The 20,690-nt window shown below is 36.0% G+C and overlaps 1 protein-coding gene across 1 annotated transcript; it reads left to right on the top strand.

Moving 5' to 3' along the window:
* The first annotated feature begins 6,008 nt into the window (after nt 1-6,008).
* Nucleotides 6,009-11,814, top strand: LOC110458721 (ubiquitin carboxyl-terminal hydrolase 28-like). The gene is made up of 2 exons (XM_021510597.1): nt 6,009-6,189; nt 11,179-11,814. Exons 1-2 carry the CDS (start codon nt 6,015-6,017, stop codon nt 11,301-11,303), a joined length of 300 nt encoding a protein of 99 aa, XP_021366272.1. The 5' UTR covers nt 6,009-6,014; the 3' UTR covers nt 11,304-11,814.
* The last annotated feature ends 8,876 nt before the right edge of the window (nt 11,815-20,690 follow it).

Raw genomic sequence — 20,690 nt, 5'->3', positions numbered from 1 at the left:
GATTGAGACCAGTCACTGGTAAGTCCCTACCACAAATCAGATTGATGCCAGTCATTGGTAAGTCCCTACTGCATACAGATCAGATTGAGACCAGTCACTGGTAAGTCCCTACCACAAATCAGATCAAGACCAGTCACTGGTAAGTTCCTACCACGGAGAGCTGACTCAAGGGTTCGTCACTAACACTAGTCTGCTAGTCCTGGACTAGTTCACTTCAGCAACGACTAGTGAATCAACTTTCCTTACTGGTCCTGTGGACTTAAAAACAATGATATGTTAATATCACAATATCATTGGATTGCTAGCATATCACAATATCATTTAATTGCAAAATAAGGATATTCCTTTTGGAAAAGTGTTTAAAATAGAAATGTGTTGCAAAATGATTGTAAAAAAAATCCTAAAACTTCACCATGTTTTTATGGCAGAATGTATTTTATGTCCCCTGCAGTCAAATATGTTTTATGTTACGTGCTGGAGATGTTTATGTAAGGAAATCTTGGACTAGTTACATTGATGTAGGACTAGTAAATAATGTATTCAAAGAGTCCTGTGGACTACCTAAGTAAAAGTAGTAAGTGTCTTGCCCCGTTAGTCTGCATGGTACATGACTCAATTGTAGGAACATCAGTTGTTTGTATATCTAAAATGACATCAAGATGACTTTTATATCTGTTGATATCTGAATGAGCTATGAACATGGGACGAAATGTTCATGATTTTGACCCAAAATTAGACAATTAAATTCACATTGTATATAAACCTGTTTTCAAACATCCTTACTTTTTAGGTATATGAATTGTCACAACCACGTACGTGCATGCTATTCCACGAAATTATGGTTAAAAAGTTCATTTTTCGTGATTAGTTTTTACACTTGTCATATTATTGTGCGGATCATATTTTACCGATCACGTAATTTACCAACAAAATCGCAAAATATCATCACTGCAGAAATATCCTGCTGTACAGAATGTGGACTGGTTGAAACGTTAACTGTTCCGATGTTCACTGTTTTGAAAAAACACTTTAACCTTGACATTTGTGAACAAATATCAAAGTTTTATATTTCATATCATCAGAACTAAAATAATATAGACCTCAGTGTTTGTCATTTTCGTAAAAAAAAATAAAAAAATTCAGTGACATCTAGTACTTTAAAACAGATTCTTCATTTGAGAGGCACCAGATTTTATTCTCGTGACAGGGTGTATGGTTTGTGACCAAGAGTGTTTCTAATATATTGTTTGTTGCATTTCAGCTTTGGCACGAAAAGTATGATAAATTCCGGAAGCTTGTGTACTGGTTTGTTCAAGATGTTCGATACTACAATGAGGAAAAGTGAGTATACAGACTTTAATGTGCCATTATTAGTCCCCTACCGGTGAAACCGGGGGGAATATAGGTTTCCTCTCCGTCCGTCTGTGTACGTACGTACTTAACACCAGTGTTTGTCAGCGTTCTAGCTTCATTCCTTGAGGGATTTTGATCAAAACTCACACAATTACATAGGACCATAATATCTCGGACAAGTTCGAGTTTCAGGGTTGTTGGGTCAATATCACCGTTATTATTTTTATAAAATCATTGTCGGCACTCTAGCGGCTTATTTCCTTGAGGGATTTTGATCAAACTTCACACAGTTACAAAGGACGATAATATCTCGGACAATTTCGAGTTTCAGGGTTGTTGGGTCAAGGTCACTGTTACTATTTTTAGAAAATCCTTGTCAGCAATCTAGCGGCTTGATTCCTTGAGAGATTTGGATCAAACTTCACACAATTACAAATGACCATAATATCTTGGATAAGTTCGAATTTCAGGGTTTTTGGGTCAAGGTCGCTTACTGTTTTAAAAAAAATCATTGTCAGCGCTCTAGCGGCTTCATTCCATCGGGGATTTGGATCAAACTTCACACAATTACAAAGGACAATAATATCTCAGACAATTTCGAGTTTCAGGGTTGTAGAGTTTAGGTCAAGGCCACCGTTATTATTAATACAAAATCATGGGCAAGTTGAAGCCTGTGATGGACTGATGATCGATATATAATAATCGAACATCGATCGATTTGTCCTGTTGGATTGCGATTATCGATAACAAATTCCATTATCGATATAATCGGTTCATTACTGAACTTAAAGTGTCAAATGTGTACGTAATATACAGTATACATGGAACTTCATTTATTCTGATTTTTTTTTACAATATGATTGATGGTAATGTAGAATAGAAAAATTACATTAAATTCAGGTACAATCTAATTGTTTACTTTTCATTTTCCCAAATTAACACCAAAGGGCACAGTTTTTATAAATCATTACAGTGTAATAGCTAGCGGGGCCCGGGTGGGTAGGGGACATGTATTGCTTCAGCAATACTCAGTATGCTTGTTAACATTAACTTTAACAAAATCTCAGTATTATATAATTTTGTAATTATAAATATTAGAAATTATTGAAATAATTAAACTTTAATGATAATTGTATTCACTGTTGCCATTTGAATGTAAACAATTACACAAAATGTTCACCACAAATAAGGAAGATTGTTTTAGCTCACATGGCCCGAAGGGCCAAGTAAGCTTATGGGATGGTGCGGCGTCCGTCGTCGTCAATATTTTACTTTAAACAACTTCTTCTCAGTAACCAAAAGGCCTAGGGGGATGATATTTGGCCAGAAGCATGCTGGGATGAAGGGCTACCAAGTTTGTTTAAATAAATGACCTTGATTTATATTCAAGGTCACAGGGGTCAAATATGTTTAAAACCTTTAAACAACTTCTCCTGAATAACCAAAAGGCCTAGGGTGACTAAATTTGGGCAATAACATGCTGGGATATAGGGCTACCAAGTTTGTTCAAATAAATGACCTTGATTTATATTCAAGGTCACAGGGGTCAAATATGTTTAAAACATTTAAACAACTTCTTCTGAATAACCGATAGGCCTAGGGTGATGATATTTGGCCAGAAGCATGCTGGGATGAAGGGCTACCAAGTTTGTTTAAGTAAATGACCTTGATTTATATTCAAGGTCACAGGGGTCAAATATGTTTAAAACCTTTAAACAACTTCTCCTGAATAACCAAAAGTCCTAGGGTGACTAAATTTGGGCAATAACATGCTGGGATATAGGGNCATTTGAACAACTTCTTCTGAATAACCAATATGCTTTGGGTGCATAAATTTGGCCAGTAACATGCTGGGATAAATGGCTATCAGGTTTGTTCAAATAAATGACCTTGATTTATATTCAATGTCACAGGGGTCAAATATGTTTAAAACCTTTAAACAACTTCTCCTGAATAACCAAGAGGCCTTAGGTGATGATATTTGGCCAGTAGCATGCTGGGATGAAGGGCTACCAAATTTGAACAAATAAATGACCTTCATGCATTTTCAAGGTCACAGGGGTCAAATATGTGAAAAAAACTTTAAACAACTTCTTCTGAATAACCAAAATGCCCAGGGTGATGATATTTGGCCAGTGGCATGCTGGCATGAAGGGCTACCAAGTTTGTTCAAATGAATGACCTTGACCAATTTTCAAGGTCACAGGTGTCAAATGTCTTAAAATTTTCAAACAACTTCTTCTCAATAACCAAAAGGCCCAGGGTACTGATATTTGGTCTGTAGCAATCAGGGCTACCAAATTTGTTCAAATGAATGACCTTGACCCACTTTCAACCTAATGTCATTGTTTGACATTCAAGGTCACACTGATATTCTGCCTGTAGCTGTATTTTAGTCCACTTTTAAGATTACAAGTGTGAGATTAATACCAGGTGAGCGATGCAGGCCCATTGGGCCTCTTGTTACTATCACCCTAGTAACGTGATTATATCTAAAGAATATTGATCAAATTTCAATTTTAGATACAAATACTTTTCTTGTAAATTTATCCAAATATATGTTGTGAATTATACCTATTAACAAATATGTGCATCTGAATATATGGATGATTGCAATCAATTTGTTATTTACTGATAAAATAGACAACTATAAAATTTGAACTTGAGTGTAGATTGTTTATGACCTGCAGCATGTTTGATAACTCCCAGCTTATTTAAATTTGTTGAAAATCTAAAAAACAAAATGACCTGGGGCCTGTGTCAATTTGGACTTGAGTATAGCTTGCTTGGGAACCCTGGTTTCTGCATGAAATAAAATCTTTTAAATCTGTTCAAATCTGGATTGTTTATGAACTGGGGCCTTTGTAAATTTGGACGGAAGTCATTATTGTTTGCAGTGTCAATTTCAGACCTCTGAGTTAACATGAAAGAATCAGTAACAGAATTGATAATGTCTATGTTGCAGACCTAATATATATATGATGAACATTTCCTTCTGTTTGTAGCTATGAGAAAGCCATGTCATAGTTCCTACACATATATGAACATAATCAGAAACTTCTGAGCGAGTTTGAGAAGACGACACTGTATGCTTGTAAGATCACACATGACCATGATATTGTATGTATACCATAAAAAAATCTCCGTTTTTAGTGGATTTGTTTCTTTAACTCAATTCACCCCTGAAGACACATGTAAACTCCTCTAGTTCAAAGGTTGGAATAAGTGAAGAAGTCATTTAAGCTGAAAAATACTAATTTTTGAAACTTAAAATGTAACCTCATTTGTTTTTAAAATTAAGAAGTGTCATGAAAAATTTTGTTACTTCGAGTTAACCTAAAAACAAGTGACATAACATGTCAAAATCTGTGCGATGGTTTTGTTACACTGCATAACAGCCTGAGTTCATGATGAACATGTGTTTGTTCCTGTATATCAACTCTCCCTCATATTTGTAAAACAAAATTGCAAACCAAGATGACAATTATCTCCCTTTGACTGTTGGTGGTCATGTGAACAAAGCGTTAACAAACCCTATCATGTACTTAGTCAGACATGGAAGTACAGTAAGTGTGATTATGTGGGCTGTATATATTGAACTATGTAACAGTTTTGATTAGCTTTCTAAAGAATGATATGAATTCAATGAAGAAGAAGGGAAAGGGGACAGATTATTCTTGAAAAATTGTCTTTGAACTTGATCCATTGATACATTTCATAATAAAATTGTATCCGGTGTAGAAGTAATTTCTTTCCCCATCTGAAAGTTTCCACAGGGAAAAAATCAACTAGCCAATTCTTTCCCCGGGGAAGAAATAGGCTAGCTGTTTTGTTTTCCCTGGGGGAAGAAATAAGCTAGCTGTTTCTTTCCCTCCTAGTTTATTTTCCCCCAGGGAAGAAATTAGCCAGTTTATTGCCCCCTTCCTTGTATTGGTTAATGGCTAGTCAATATTTCCCCCCCCCCCTCTGTATAAGTTAATAGGGGAGAAACTATTGGCTATCCCCCCTCCTTAAAAAATCAAACATGAGGGGGGAAAGAATCTACCTGCAAATAAACCCTACCACCCACAAATGAATGCCAAGGGGGTTAAGAACNGTTCCACCCTCTCTTAAAATCAATACCAAACATTTAAAGAGAGGGGGAAATCAGCTAGTTGTTATTTTCCCAGGAGGAAGAATCAGCTAGCTAATTTCTTCCCCCGGGAAAAAAAACTATCTAGTGGATGGAAGAAACAGGAGAAGGGAAAACATTGGCTGTTACATCGGCATGACAATTATTAGTCATAATGGAGCCTGTCCTACCATTACTTCTAGGACCAAGACTTGGGTCTGTTTAGGAGTCTGTTGTAGCAACCTAACAACCCATTATGAACGCCCATATATTATTCCAGGCCCAGTAAAAATCATTGATTGTTTCCCCAAGAAACTAAACATTATGATGTTGTAAACATACTTGATTGTTTCCCTCAGAAACTAAACAATATGCTATAAAATCCCTTGATTGTTTTCACCAGAAACTAAACAATATGATGTAAAAATCCCTTGATTGATTTCGCCAGAAACTAAACAATATGATGTAAAAATCCTTAATAATTTCCCGAGAGACTAAACAATATGATTATGTAAAAATCCTTGTTTGTTTTTTCCAGAAACTAAACAATATGACGGCGGCCCGTTTCCAAGACCAGGATGATGTGACGGACACGCTACACGTGATGAACACACAGATGTTGCCATGCCTACAGCCAATGACACACTCCTCCTCACAGGAAGACATGAGTGCCATGGAGGTGGTGCGGGAAAAGTGGTGTGCCTTCCTAGGGCAGGAGATTAACGGTGAGTTCTAGCGAGGTTAGTGATCGGCAATCGTCTAAAAATCACAATCGATAATCAGTTTGTTATCAGAAGCTGAATATGAGTTGCATAATTGGTATATAATTGTATTGGACTGAATACTAAAATTAAGTGACAAGGGCGGAATTTTGATCAATTACCGTGTAAAGTGTCAAAACAAGATTTGCCCTTGAAACACCCATTCTTAGGTGCATGCCAGAAAAGGCCCTAAGGTACGAAAAATACTTAAAAAGTACTTGAATTTTGAAAGATATCTTGATGATCAATAAATGAATTGATAAAGACCTCCAGCCATACGTATACGGAAACTATTAATATGATTTAAGAGGAAATAAAATGTATCATACGGAAAAGTTAAAGCAATCTTCATTTATAAATAAAACACTGCTGACCCCAGGGTAGTTACTTGTTACACACCCTGTTAAGCAATATTATTTTCCCCCGCTTTCACTGAAACGGGGGGTATTAATTTGGGTTTGTCCGTCCGTCTGTCTGTCTGTCTGTCTGTCTGTCTGTCTGTCTTGTTTGTCTGTCACGCTTCGTTTCCGTGCAATAACTGCAACAAATGTTAACCGATTTTCTTCAAACTTGGTAACAGGGTAAAATGCCTGAATGGCTAAATCTAACGTTAATAATGTTAAACCAACAATATGTCCTGCAAGCGAGGGATATAAATCCACGAATTTGCTTGTTATCTCTTATTTTGGTCGAGATGTACTTAAAGGGGCTGGTCGGGGGAAAATGTCATATTTGCTAAAATGGCATACACATGTTTAAAATACTTCCTTATGAAATATACCGATTCAAATTTTGCTGACATTCACTCTGAAGCAGCATGTTAGGTGGACACGAACACGCAGCGCATATTCTTCTCGATAAGTGGTAAGTGTGCCAGGCTCTCAACTGTTCGCAATTATAGAACATAAGTTGTATATATTTACTTTATGTGAATAATTTTGTTGGCAAACGGTACCTTTAATATGTTATTAGGGCGCACATGTAATAAGTGTCCAGGAAAAATGTAAATTTATGGGAAACTGACACCTTTCTTTCACGTCTGTTTTGTCCGTTTTCAGTGGGGCCCCTTGGGGGGTAATTTTTTACATAAACTAGTGTACAGACAAAACACAATTCTGTTTGGGGTGGTTTTTGAAATTATGAATTGTTTTTATTATTTTACACGTGTTTTTATCTTTATTTTCGGTGTTATGATATAAAATAAGAGTTTTAAAACATCAATTAGTAAATTGTAAGCCCTATCAGACGAGTATAATTTATCTATAATTCTCTTACATCCAAGATGGTAGAGCTACATGTATATGTAATGAAGGACAAAAGTAACTGCATGAAAATACAGATTATACTCTGCTAATAGTGATTACAACCAAATCTACTGTACATGTGAATTATTTAATAATGTTCATGGATCCTGAATTCATAGAACTTTGTTTATATTGACAATATTGACGATATTGACGGAGGAAGGTCTAAAGATGAAGTTGAAGTTTGTCATATACTACTGCAAAAATAAATATTTCCAGTTAGAAATTTCCTACAAAAGTCGCCGGAAGGGGTTGTGGGGGTGTTTGCTGGTTGATTGCTTTGAAAAATGCTCTGATATTATAGTCATAGACAGTACCTGCATTCTGTTTACAGTAAATATAAAAACAAATAGTATAACCCCTTCTCCTTGTATATAAATAGTTCTCATTGATAACGATGATTCATGGTGAACTGTTTTAGCCATCAACCCTTTATTGGTCCAGGGTCAAGGAGAGTGTATATGTGACTCCTATAGCTAATATAACATCCATCACTGGTGGGGGTATCATGAAATTCAGTAAATGTTCAATGATATTTCTTAAATTGTGATAAAAAAAGATATTGGGAGAATATTTTATTTTTCAAATTATTTTTATTTTTTCCATGTTTTAGGTGTGCTTCAGTGACACAAGAAAGTCATGGTGTAACCACTGCCACACCTGGTACATTAATGGGGGTACATGGCACTTCAAGGGAGACACCTACATGTAGCACTTCTCGGTCTAGAAAGGCATCACACACATCTACAGGGGCACCGGTACTGATTACACACCTGCCCATAAAGAACCTAGCCTATCTGTAGATACACTAATGTCCAACGTCTCAGATATAGAGTACCTTCATGTACATGTATGTATATACTTTTATGGAAAATATCACCCACAATGCGACACATAAATTGTCGTAATATATATTATGTATACATCACATGTATGATAGGCTTAGCTAGTAACACTTGTGAAATGTGTACTGTATGTATGTATACAGATGGTAAATTATAATAAAATTAAAACATTGCCATGAGATCTTAGGTCAAAAATTATAATTGTATTTTGCATTAGACCAGTTTTAATTATATGTTCCAGTACGACTTTGTCTGGGCATACTGTTTTACCCCATTCCGCCCGTGTGTTCGTCTGCTGGTTAAAGATTTTCTGTAATTTTGGGTAAATCTAGAAAAGTACGAGTGGTAGGCAAAAGAAACTTGAAATGATGTAACATAATGGATAATGCAAAACAAATATGACATCAGGTTGTGTAAAGCTTTAATTTTCTGACATTTTTGGGGTAAAAATACACATAACTTGTACTTCGCAAGATTTGAGAAATGGTCTACTGCAAATAAAGCATAGGAAAGGCAGCTTTCATGTTTCTAGTGGGTTTTTCCCCAAACATTCTATTTGCCCAGTGATGAATCTACATTTATTTTGTGTGTATCATTTCCAGTTTTGGTAAAACTAGCGGGTTCAATCATGTTACAGTATTTTCAATATTTCCAGAAATGTTATGGTTCCCAACAAAATTTTCTGACTTGCATGCATATTTATCAGTTGGCCCCAGAGGTCCCAGACACAGGGTAGGATAGGGTGCTAAACAGATTTAAAATTTGGTTATGATTATTACATATGTACTACAGTAGATTCACTAGATTGCCTGACACATATTGATGCAATTAATTCTCTGAATCTTACAGGCATAGCCATAGATTCTGGTAAATAATAATTCTTCTTTTATTTTCATATTGCTATCAAAGCAAAAACATACAAAAATATTGATGTACAGGACTACATTTTACACCAAAATACCATACATGAAGCTTGTAAGTGGGGCAACTTTAAAATGAAGAGAGATGACAGACAATATTGAATAAGACTTCCCTTGCTACTCATTTACAATTATAACACATGAACAAATGGTTGTTTGAATAAAATAATGAATGTGTGATTGAACTTCAGCAATGAGATGGATGATTATATCATGTAAAAAACAAAATATGAATGAATGTATGAACTAATGATTGTCTGAGACTCTAAGTATGGTGTACGATAGCCCTCCTGCGAGAGAACATTTATTGTAAAGAAGCTGATACCAGGGCCCCAACCCTGGCAGCTTTCAATTGTAAAAATAAATCTGGAACAATAAAAATTTTGAAAAAAAATGAAAGCATTTTGAGTTTCTCGACTCCTTTCATAAGATCAGTAGACACAACAAAGAAACGGTAACCGACAATATTTGTCTAAAATTGAGACTTGTATACAGAGACTAGTAATTTGTTCTTTGCCTAAACTCCTCGTGGTATGAGGTCATTTAATACAAGAGGCCTTGGAAGGCCCAATATGCCAGTTATTATATTCCAACTTTTATTGGTAACTACATAATGATAAAAGATGAAAGTATACAAATACATGTATACAGCAATTTTGATTATAAACTTGACCTTGAAATTTGACCTGGTGATATTTAACTGTGGCCATGTGACTCCTTGATGGATTCCAACCAATTCTGCTTCAACAAAATTAACCTCTGTAACCTTCACCGTTGGTCGTGCAACCCCTTGTTCTATCTATATATATAACATCCAAGTTTAGAGCCATGAGTCTTACAGTGATTCTGTTATTTGTAACAGACCTGTATTAATTTGTATTCGCATTTTTGGTAACTGAGGGATTTTCAAATCACAGAATATGTATGCAATCATTTTATATATATATATGATATAATTATGTGGTTTATGATTGCATAATTTAAATATTATAGGGCAATTAGTATGTGTAACTTGTGTACATTCAAACATTCTGCTTTATTTATATCACAGTAAATGTAGAATAGATTAAAACTGGATCTTAAAAGTGATGGTGTGCGTAATAAACGTCTATAATCAACTGATAGGCCTATTTATCAAAGTTTCAATGACGCAGGGTCAATATGCCTGTTAACTTGAGGTTGAAACGTTTTCTTCCCTTCAAGTTTGGTCTAGATAAGTCTTTGGGCCGTTTTAATTATCTAATTAGTATTCCCGACAGTCCAAGGCAAACACTTGTTGTGTTTTCATTAACGATATGCTACTGTTGCTTCAAAATAGTAAATACAACTTTACAAATGAAACGATGACATTGATGACGGGATTTAGATTACCCCTCACGGGGCCCCATCGCTGCATTGGACGGTGATTTGCAGTTATTTCCACGTTTATTGACATTATCATCAATACCGTTATGTATAACAACAACATAGAGGTAGGAATACTACACTTGCATCATACATGACCTTTGAAAACAATTATTTACGTATAGTATTGCTGTCTTGTTCGCTAGTTGAGTCCGACATGGCTGATAGACGGCGTGCTATTGTTGATATCTTCATTGCCTCGCTTTCGAAACAACCACGTGACACATATAAATAGATCTACGCTAAATTTACGCGGGGCTCCCCCGATCTTTCAGTGGTCAAAACTGGACATTGCAAGCAGAACTCGACCATCATATTACCGTGGTATAATTTTTGGACGACCAGAGAACGCATTTAGACCCATTTATTGTGTAATTTTTTCCCCGACCAGCCCCTTTAAAGTAATATTTGGGTTCCATCTACTGTGGCATTTTTGTTCTAATGGTACTATAATCATGTATACATTTTTCTATTTCACAGCTCGCAAAATTGAGAAGCTCCAAGATTTCATGTCAAAGTTGTTTGATCCGCCGAGCAAACACGTCCCCCTGCTCTACAGACTGTTCAGATGCAGGATTTACGGGACTTATACTGACAGTATGTAAATGTGATAGACAGCGCTGTCAACAGTGGATCAGTGGAAAAGGCACTTAAATGTCAGTGACGGTCAACATCGGTCAGTACAGAGGATCAACGGTCAATGTTTGGTCGGCACAGAGGATCAGCGGTCAATGTTTGGTCGGCACAGAGGATCAACGGTCAATGTTTGGTCGGCACAGAGGATCAACGGTCAATGTTTAGTCAGTACAGAGGATCAAGGGTCAACATTGTCAGTACAGAGGATCAACGGTCAACATTGGTCAGTACGGAGGATCAACGGTCAATGTTTGGTCATCACAGAGGATCAACGGTCCATCTTTGGTCGGCAGAGGATCAACGGTCAGCATAGGTTAGTACGGAGGATCAACGGTCAATGTTTGGACATCACAGAGGATCAACGGTCAATGTTTGGTCATCACAGAGGATCAACGGTCAGCATTGGTCAGTACAGAGGATCAACGTTTAGTAGTAGGAACAATTGAAATGTCCTTAGAAAACCATTGCAGTGTTGTCAGAGGCAATAAACAGTTGGCTTATTATCAATGTCAAATCATTGAAGTGTTGTCGCTGATGAAACCATTGAATCATTGCCAGGTCCAGACGGTTAACTGTTGTCGCTGAGGAACCATTGAATCATTGCCAGTTTCAGACGGTGAACTTTCTCGCTGATAAACCATTGAATCATTGCCAGGTTCAGGCGGTTAACTGTTGTCACTGATGAACCATTGAATCATTGCCAGGTTCAGACGGTTAACTGTTGTCGCTGAGGAACCATTGAATCATTGCCAGGTTCAGACGGTGAACTTTCTCGCTGATAAACCATTGAATCATTGCCAGGTTCAGGCGGTTAACTGTTGTCACTGATGAACCATTGAATCATTGCCAGGTTCAGACGGTTAACTGTTGTCACTGATGAACTATTGCATTTTTGTCAGCTTCAAACGCCTAACTGTTGGCACTGATAAACCATTGAATTGTTGTGAGCTTAAAACGCCTAACTGTTGGCACTGATCAACCATTGGATTGTTGTGAGCTTCAAACGGCTAACTGTTGGCACTGATAAACCATTGAATTGTTGTGAGCTTCAAACGGCTAACTGTTGGCCAAGTTCGATGACCACTTTCAGAAAACGCCATTTGGCTGATTAATGGCCCCTTGAACTACGAAAAACATCATTATCTGCTGCATTTCGTTTCTATGCAATAACTACACGAATGTTAACCGATTATTTTCAAACTTGGTCACAGGGTAAAATGCTTTAAGGGCTCGACCAAGTTCGATGACCAGTTTCAGCGAACCCCATTGGGCGGAGTTATGGCCCCTTGAATAACGAAAAACAGCCTTATCTGCCGTTTCTGTTCATTTACTCTTACAAATATTATCCGATTGTCTTCAAACTTAGCAACAGGGTTCAACGCATTAGGGCTCGGCCATGTTTGACAACCACATTAATCGGACTCCATTTGGCAGAGTTATGGCCTCTTGATTAACGAAAAACGTCATTATCTGCCGTTTCCGCTTAATAACTCTAGCAAATATTAGCCAAATTCCTTCAAACAATGTTTATGTTCCTCGGTCTTTCGACCCATCTCCGCCCCTCTTTGGTTTTCGTGTGATAATGGCTGTAGATATTGTTCAGATGTTTCAACCGAATTCCGTATGCACATCCGACTCATGCTAATTTTGCCAACCGATGTGATTTGTGCATATTTACGGACAATCAATGAGGTATAGGTCATTTTTGTTTCAAGCTATACATGATGTCTCAACTGCACGATACTCACATTTTTAAACCTAACCTCAATAATGTTAACCTACAATATGTCCTGCAAGAGGGGGATATACATTCCACAAATTTGCTTGTTGGGATTTCATTTGGCAGTCTCAATGATTTTTTTTTTTTTAAAAACGCTCCAGACACAAAAATTCTGCTGAATAACTTTGATGTACAGTCAAAGTATTGCCTACCTACACTATTCAGTTCCGTGGAAGTTTTTGAACAGCCAAAATTAAAGTATAGGTAACCATATGCATGTTGAAGGTATAGCATAGAGGTACACTACTGTAACATGGGCAGGTATTTTAGCCTTAAAATAGCAATATCAACTTTCAGTAAAATAGTTCTATTTAAAACTTAATTACTAGATAATTATGTGTTCACAATATATTTTTTTCCATTTTCATTCATCCAAACAGACTTTGTTTCTACAAAATGAAGATCTTTGGATCATTAATGAAACATGAAAAATCAGAATTTCTATCAATTCTGAATGTAGCTAGTACTGCCCAAAACCAAACCTAACCTATTAGCTAAGGTCAAGACTGATGATTGAGATATCATTGTACTTCTTACCGATTTGATGCCAAAACTAGTCAAACAATGTAGGTGATTTTATGTTGACGTTAAATCTTGTCAAATTCGACATTAGAACAGATGTGGAAATTGTAAAATTTAAGGTTACTGATATTCTAGCAAAAAATTGTAACATTGAAAGTTTTTTCCTAAGAATAATTTTGAAGATATGCATGTTGATTGAAATGGCTCACTTGCTTGTGTACCTAGTGAAAAGCCATACCCTAAGATCTGAGGTTTCTTCGCATTAGAATAGACACATATCTAACGATTTGATACATGTCACTTATTTATATTGCTTAACCCTTTCACCCCTAGGTGACTTTAGTAGACTCTACCACTCATTTGTTAGGATGAATCCATTATGGTTTACAGTGATGAAAGGGTTAAAGAACTGGAAAATGTGAACTCTGTGATCTTCAAAAAATTGTTAAAAAAATGGAACTGGTTTCTATTTTGTCAGTGTTTTAAAATAATGTTTTTATTGCTGTTTTCTTTATCACATGGCAAGCTTGTTGAAAGATTCAATAGTTCTGTTTTAGTTAATTCTGGAAATTTCATTTTGATTACAAATAAAATTTGGGAGATGGAATTTGGTTTCCCAAGTAGGTGAATAATCATGAAAGGCTGATTGTGTAAAGGACAAGTTAAAATTGAAACTAATTTTACTTGATCTTGAAGGTAATTCATAATAAAAAATATGTCGGAGAAGTTAAAAAATATTGTCATGATAAATAGCAATTGTTTTAAATATTTTTGACAAGATTTTGACTAAGGATTTTATGTTCAGGGTGAGTCCTGTGTTCTTAATTTTTTTTCTTTAGTTTATTTGGTTTTTCTTGTATGCATCTTTTAACCCTTTCACCCCAACGTAATTTTAGTTAACTCTACCATGCATTGATCTAGATAAGTCCATTGGAATACAATGGTGACAATAAACTTTTTCAGATTCGCTTTTAAGCTTTTCATTCTAACCCGAGTTTCTGCTGATTTTAGGTACGTTTTAGTATCATATTCTTGTTATTCGAAATTCAAAATTAATAAAAATCCATACAAACAGTACGCTATAGGAGGCAATCTTACTGTGTTTTGATCAACTTCAACATTGTGTCTTGCTGTTTGAAAGCTGAACAAGGACCTCATGATTTCTTTGCGTGGATAAAGAATGGATCTATATGTAAGTTCAGCACAACAGTTATCCCAAGATTCACCAAAATCTTTCTGAGTAAGGACAATGTTTTTGTAACCAACCATATTTTACCTTTACCGTAACGTTCAAACCACATTATAAGCACGGTTAGTAAAATTTGTTGGCTAAACTTTAGCTTTAAAACTGTTATATACAAAAGATTTTTCAATTATTCTGGCACTTTTCTTTGGAATAACATTTTAATTGAGGTTCCTTAACGAAACTTAGGAACTTCAGGAAAAATGACCGTATTTATAGAATTATTGCTGAAAATCAGCTGGAACTCTTCATAAGGAGAGAGATATTTGCATTGATGTGTTACTATTTATATGAACTACCTGTATATAGTGCGTTACGAGGTAGATACGCGAGTGTTGCCAGGTTGATTTGCTACCTGTATTAGATAGACGCTATACCTGCTGTAAATATGTACCAAAGGTAGCTTCACTGCTTTGTTCATAGTACCCCAGACTGTACAGTAATGTTGAAAGTTGAAATGAGAGGAAATATATCTGTGAGAGTTGTTCAAAAAGAATAAAAAATTGAAATCTTAAAGAAATTGTGTTATATTTTATATTCTGTTCCAATGGAAGGCTGGTAATGTTGTTCTGTATTAGTTCTCAGACTCTGGTATCAAGTTTCATTAATTTTATCAATCATAAAGCAAAGATTCAAAATCTTTGATATTTTCATAATTATTAAACTGAAAGCGAAATCTACATATCCTGGAATTAAAAATAGCTTCTTATACCAGATCAAGATATGACTACCAAAACATTCTGCGAAACATTTAATATGAAATAGAAGTGAAAACTGATGAACTGTTTCCTGAAATATAACAAAATGGATTTTGAATCGGTTGAATTCACAAGAAAAATAATAATAATAATAATTTGAGATACTTAAGAACCGCTTTCATCACAACCTAGTTCGTAGGTCGTCTCAAAACGGTTCACAAATTATTATTCGTGGTTAAAGGGTCTTTGCAACCAGCTAATATCTTTCTCAACTCCCTGGGTAGCATACAGCCGGTGCTGCCATTACGTCGCTCACAGCTAGCATTCTACAATTCTAGTACTGCCCAACCACGTACTCATTTACAGCTGAGTAGACTGGAACAAGTGGAGTAAAGTATCTTGTTAAAAAAATACAAATTGGTGCCTTGATGTGACTCCGTAACCCTTCAGTCATGAGCCCGGCGTCCTACCACTAGACAACCATGCCTCCTAGAATATACAACTTGGCCTGTGACCTTTCCTAATGGCAGGTCATCCATCAACATATTCTTCTTCATAACAATAATGACAATAGTCATCACATTTGGTCAGCAATTTGCCGGAGTGCAGGGATATCAACACTGCAATTAACTACCTTGAACCACTTTCAATTCAAAAATGTTCAATCTTTAGAACCTTGAGGCCAGGATTCATTACATTTGACCTGTAGTTTTATCCAGGGATTGAGGTCTACTAAGTTTGTTCAAAAGATGACCTTGACCAACTTTCAACATAATCCAGTGATAAATGGTAAACATTTAAAATTATTTTTACAGACTCCAGAGGCAAAGTGTCATAATGTTTGTAGCATTCTGGATTTAGGAGCTAGCAAGTTTGTTCAAGTGAATGACCTTGACATTTCTCCAGGGTTACACTAGTCTTATATGTACTGCAATTTTGTGTTCTGAATATTTAAGATGGTCTAGTAAGGTTGTTCAAATTAATGACATTGGCCCTCTTAATGGACACAATTACAATGTAACATATCCATGTAACTTCTACAGACTGCAGAACTACAACGTCAAGAGTTGTAAAAATGGCTGCATCTTTCTCATGTGTATAGATATTACGATTTTCATATGAATGACATTGACCCCAACTCAAATTGTTATACTATCGCTTCAACCGATTGAGCGACTTGGTGAACGGACGTGGCCTGTCCAAACTGTACTACAGTTATATCTGAACGGAAACTTGGTATCCAGAGAACAGAGTGGGAAGCACTTTGTGACCGTAGTTTACTAGCAAAGATTTACACTTTAAATAAACAACATGAATTTCATGCGCTAGATTTGTGAGGAATTACGTGACTTTAAACCCAGCTCTTCTTTCTTCCAAAGTGGAGAACAGCATCGAACATTGTTCAGAATACAGATTAAATTCAACAATTTTTATAAGGGATTCTAAGAAAATATGAATTACTTTCTACGAACATATGAATAACTTTCATGCTCCAGTTTCAGGAACGTTTTCTTACTTATTAATAAATTCCTTAACCGTATTCTTTAATTGATTTGTTTCACGTAGAAAAGTAGTTAAGGAAATTTTCTCAATATTGGATGTTTTCTTAGCTGCCTTTCTACGTGAAACATACAATTACGGAATTCAATTTAGGAACATTGTTTTCCTGTGGATAATTATAGGTCAAAGAATTTCCTCTAGTTAATGAACGTTCGCGAAAATGTTACAGAGTAGTCAACAGCGTCAGCAGTTTCTACGCATTCTTTACCAGGAATGTTGATAACATGCAAATTTGTTGGTGATTTGTCAAATGGAAGCGCACTCATATGTGCTTTTCTCAAAGACTGTCTGAAATCAATTCCGTGAATTTCTCTAGATACTCCCGTTTTTCCAATACATAACACTCTATTCAAAACATTCTGTCGATACTGAAAAAGATTAAAAAAAAAATTAACAAATGATTATAACCACATAGGAGTACATTTTTATTGAAACAAGGCAAATTATTGCAAAACAATCCATAATTCCCGCATGAAAAATAATTTCCATATTTAACAAACACTACACTTATGTCAGGAAGCAAAGGTCACAGTGGTATTATAGTGACATACTCCTTGCACTCCGCCATCCCAAGATGTCTTTGTACACTAAATCTGGATTCTCCAGGCGAAAAGGTATATATGATATGCCCCTGACAAACATTTTCAAAACTAAGGGTCAAGTCATAGGTCGTAGTGACCTAATTCTTGCACTCTGCACTCTGCCATCCAAAGATGACATTGTACACAAAATCTGGTTACTCCAGGTGAAATAGTATAGAAGATGTGTCCCGGACAAACTTCTGGGATGGAAGGACGTACGGACGGACGGAGACGGAGTGCAAACCTATTGTACCCCCTAGTATTAGGTGGACAAATTGTAAAATCAGAATCGCTAATTATTCTATCATACATCACCATTTCTTCCAGATTGTACACTAGTGATTTTCACATAAATTTACTAGGCAAAACGGCGTCTGAAACATACTTTAGTACATAAATAAATCATATTTGCAAAGTATTCTCACAATATCAGGAATAAAACCGCATTGACAAAAATCATACAAACGATACATAAGTAGACGTTTCAGAAATACTAATTGGGTTAAATATTTTCTACTCATCCCACAAAGTCGATCATGGAACAAAAGTTTTCTTATATCAATGTTGGTTTCGATTAATGTCCATCCAATTTGTGAGTTAGCCATATCGGTTCTAGTCTTAGCACTGAAATCTTAAATAGATTTCATGATAAAATATTGAGCGCGTTCTAGTTTAATTAATTATGTTTTAGATATTTGCCATAATTCAAACCCATATAAAGCCAGACGGAAACTTTTGTCTTAATTATTTTGGCTACAGTTTATGGGCTGAGAGTTCTAGGGTGAGCACCGGACCTGCTAAGAGCCATTATACCTCTTTTTAATACGTCTAAAGTATAGATTTTACGTTTTTTTTTCATATGAATGACATTGACCCGAACTCAAATTGCTAACATAAACTTTATTTCATTTCTTTTTTTCATTTACAGTAAGATGTAAAGCAATACACAATTGTTGAAATTGTATTTGTAACCAAATTTTACAACTTAGGTAGATCCATCTCCAGTGGAAGAAATGCATATGAGATTTGAGGACCACATGTTTTATGACTATACTTTTTGAGAAATAAATAAGCAATGCGTTGAGTATATGAGTAAAAAAAACGGAAAATAAGGGAGGATAAGATAGGACTCAATGCATTTTCTTCATCTAACAACTCATCATCGCCAAACAGCAGTAATTTACTTGACATTGGACAAAAAGGCGGCAGCGTGACATAAAGGACTATCAACAAGGTTTCTACCATACAAGTAACGTTTTAGGGAGCTGCACTCCATTCTAAGTCTAGCATGGTGGACCTTATTTCTTGTTACTACCGATAAAGTAGAAAGGCGAGACTTTGTCCATTGGTCCATACAGGTACATATGTAATTTGCTATTTTTTTGTTGCCTGCAACGCGAGGCGACAAATAGGTACTACTTTGTCGGCGATCGTCGTTGGTTGCGTCGTCCGAAACAAGGTTCCGAGCGATAACTCGAGTTCTCTTGGGTTAATTTAGCTCAAACGCCATACAGTGTTTCCTTACTAAAAGTGCTTGCATGGGATTGCTTTTCATGTGCGAAGGTCAAAGGTCAAGGTCACTATAATTATAAATAGAAAACCTGTTTCCGTGCTTTAACTTGAGTTTCTCTTGGTTGATCGACCTCAGATTTTATACCGTGCTTCCTTACCAACAGTGCTTGCCTGGAATTGCTTTTCAGGTCCGAAGGTTAAAGGTCAAGGTCACCGTTACTATGAATAGAAAATTTGCTGCGCAGGCGACACATCCACTCCGGTTGAGTTCTCGTTAAATCAAGATGTAGAGGGGTCACCTTTTTTTGAGTCTGGCAAGGAGTTCCAAAGATCAATTACGGAAGTCAGGAAAGATTTCCTGTATAGACTAGCACGACATAAGATGACGAAAAATGTTTGCCTTCACTGGTATTGTAGTCGTGAATGATGTTGTTACGCCGAGGGAGAATATCTTCTAGGTAGTTCGGTACGAGACCATGGACCATTTTGTGAAAGTGGATTATCTTGTGATGTTTTCGCCTTTGCTAGAGAGGAAACCAGTCCGTTTAAAGGTAATGCTTAACTCTACTAGTGAGCCTAGTACCACCAGTTACTATACGTCCTACTTCCAGTTGGAGGTCTTCTAATAAGTCAGACTGGCATTTTGTAAGACAATAATGTCGAATAAGAGTGAAATACAAAGTTTGAAGACACCTAAGATCTCAGGTAAATTTAAATTTCCGTAAAATGTTAGTTTTTGGTGATATCTTTGATTTTAAATAGTTAATGTGTTCGATCCGACAACCATTTCAAGACAGAAGTTTCTGTTTTAGCAGGATTAGAATGTACCAACCATCTCTTGGACTATTCATGAATTTTAGTTAAGTCATCATTTATAATTCCGGCATTACTTCTTGGAGAATCGATGATGGTGTGCAAGGAAGTGTCATCTGCAAATAGCTTAATGATAGCATTAATGTCTTTTACAATATCATTAATAAAAATAAGAAACAAAAGGGGGCCCAATATGGAACCTTGTAGTGGAACCCCCAACTTTAACGTTTGACCAATTTGAACTTTTACCATAATAACAACTCTTTGTTTACGATTACAAAGACAATCTATTTTCAAACCAAATTAGTAGTGAACCCTGAATGCCAAAACAAGTTAGTTTACGAAAATGACATTAATGTCAAACACGGTCGAAAGCTTTGTTTATATCACAAAAAAACATTCTTATTTCTACATCATGAATGGTCCCAAGAAACTGATTGACGGGTGGATCGCCATGTCGAAATCCTGACTGGTTAGAAGATAAAAGGGAGTGGTCATGTAGGTACTTATAGATATACTTATAGACGCACCTGTCCATTAATTTTCAGACTATATATATAGTAGGGATATAGGTATGTAGTTAGTTAAAACGGACTTCTTTTTGTACACATGTGTGACATTTGCATTTTTCCATTCAGATGGAAACA

The sequence above is a fragment of the Mizuhopecten yessoensis genome, unplaced genomic scaffold, assembly GCF_002113885.1.
Source record: "Mizuhopecten yessoensis strain PY_sf001 unplaced genomic scaffold, ASM211388v2 scaffold9721, whole genome shotgun sequence".
In the NCBI taxonomy this organism is placed as follows: domain Eukaryota; kingdom Metazoa; phylum Mollusca; class Bivalvia; order Pectinida; family Pectinidae; genus Mizuhopecten; species Mizuhopecten yessoensis.
The sequence above is the reverse complement of the archived record's forward strand: the minus strand, read 5'-3'. Positions and strand labels throughout refer to the sequence as shown.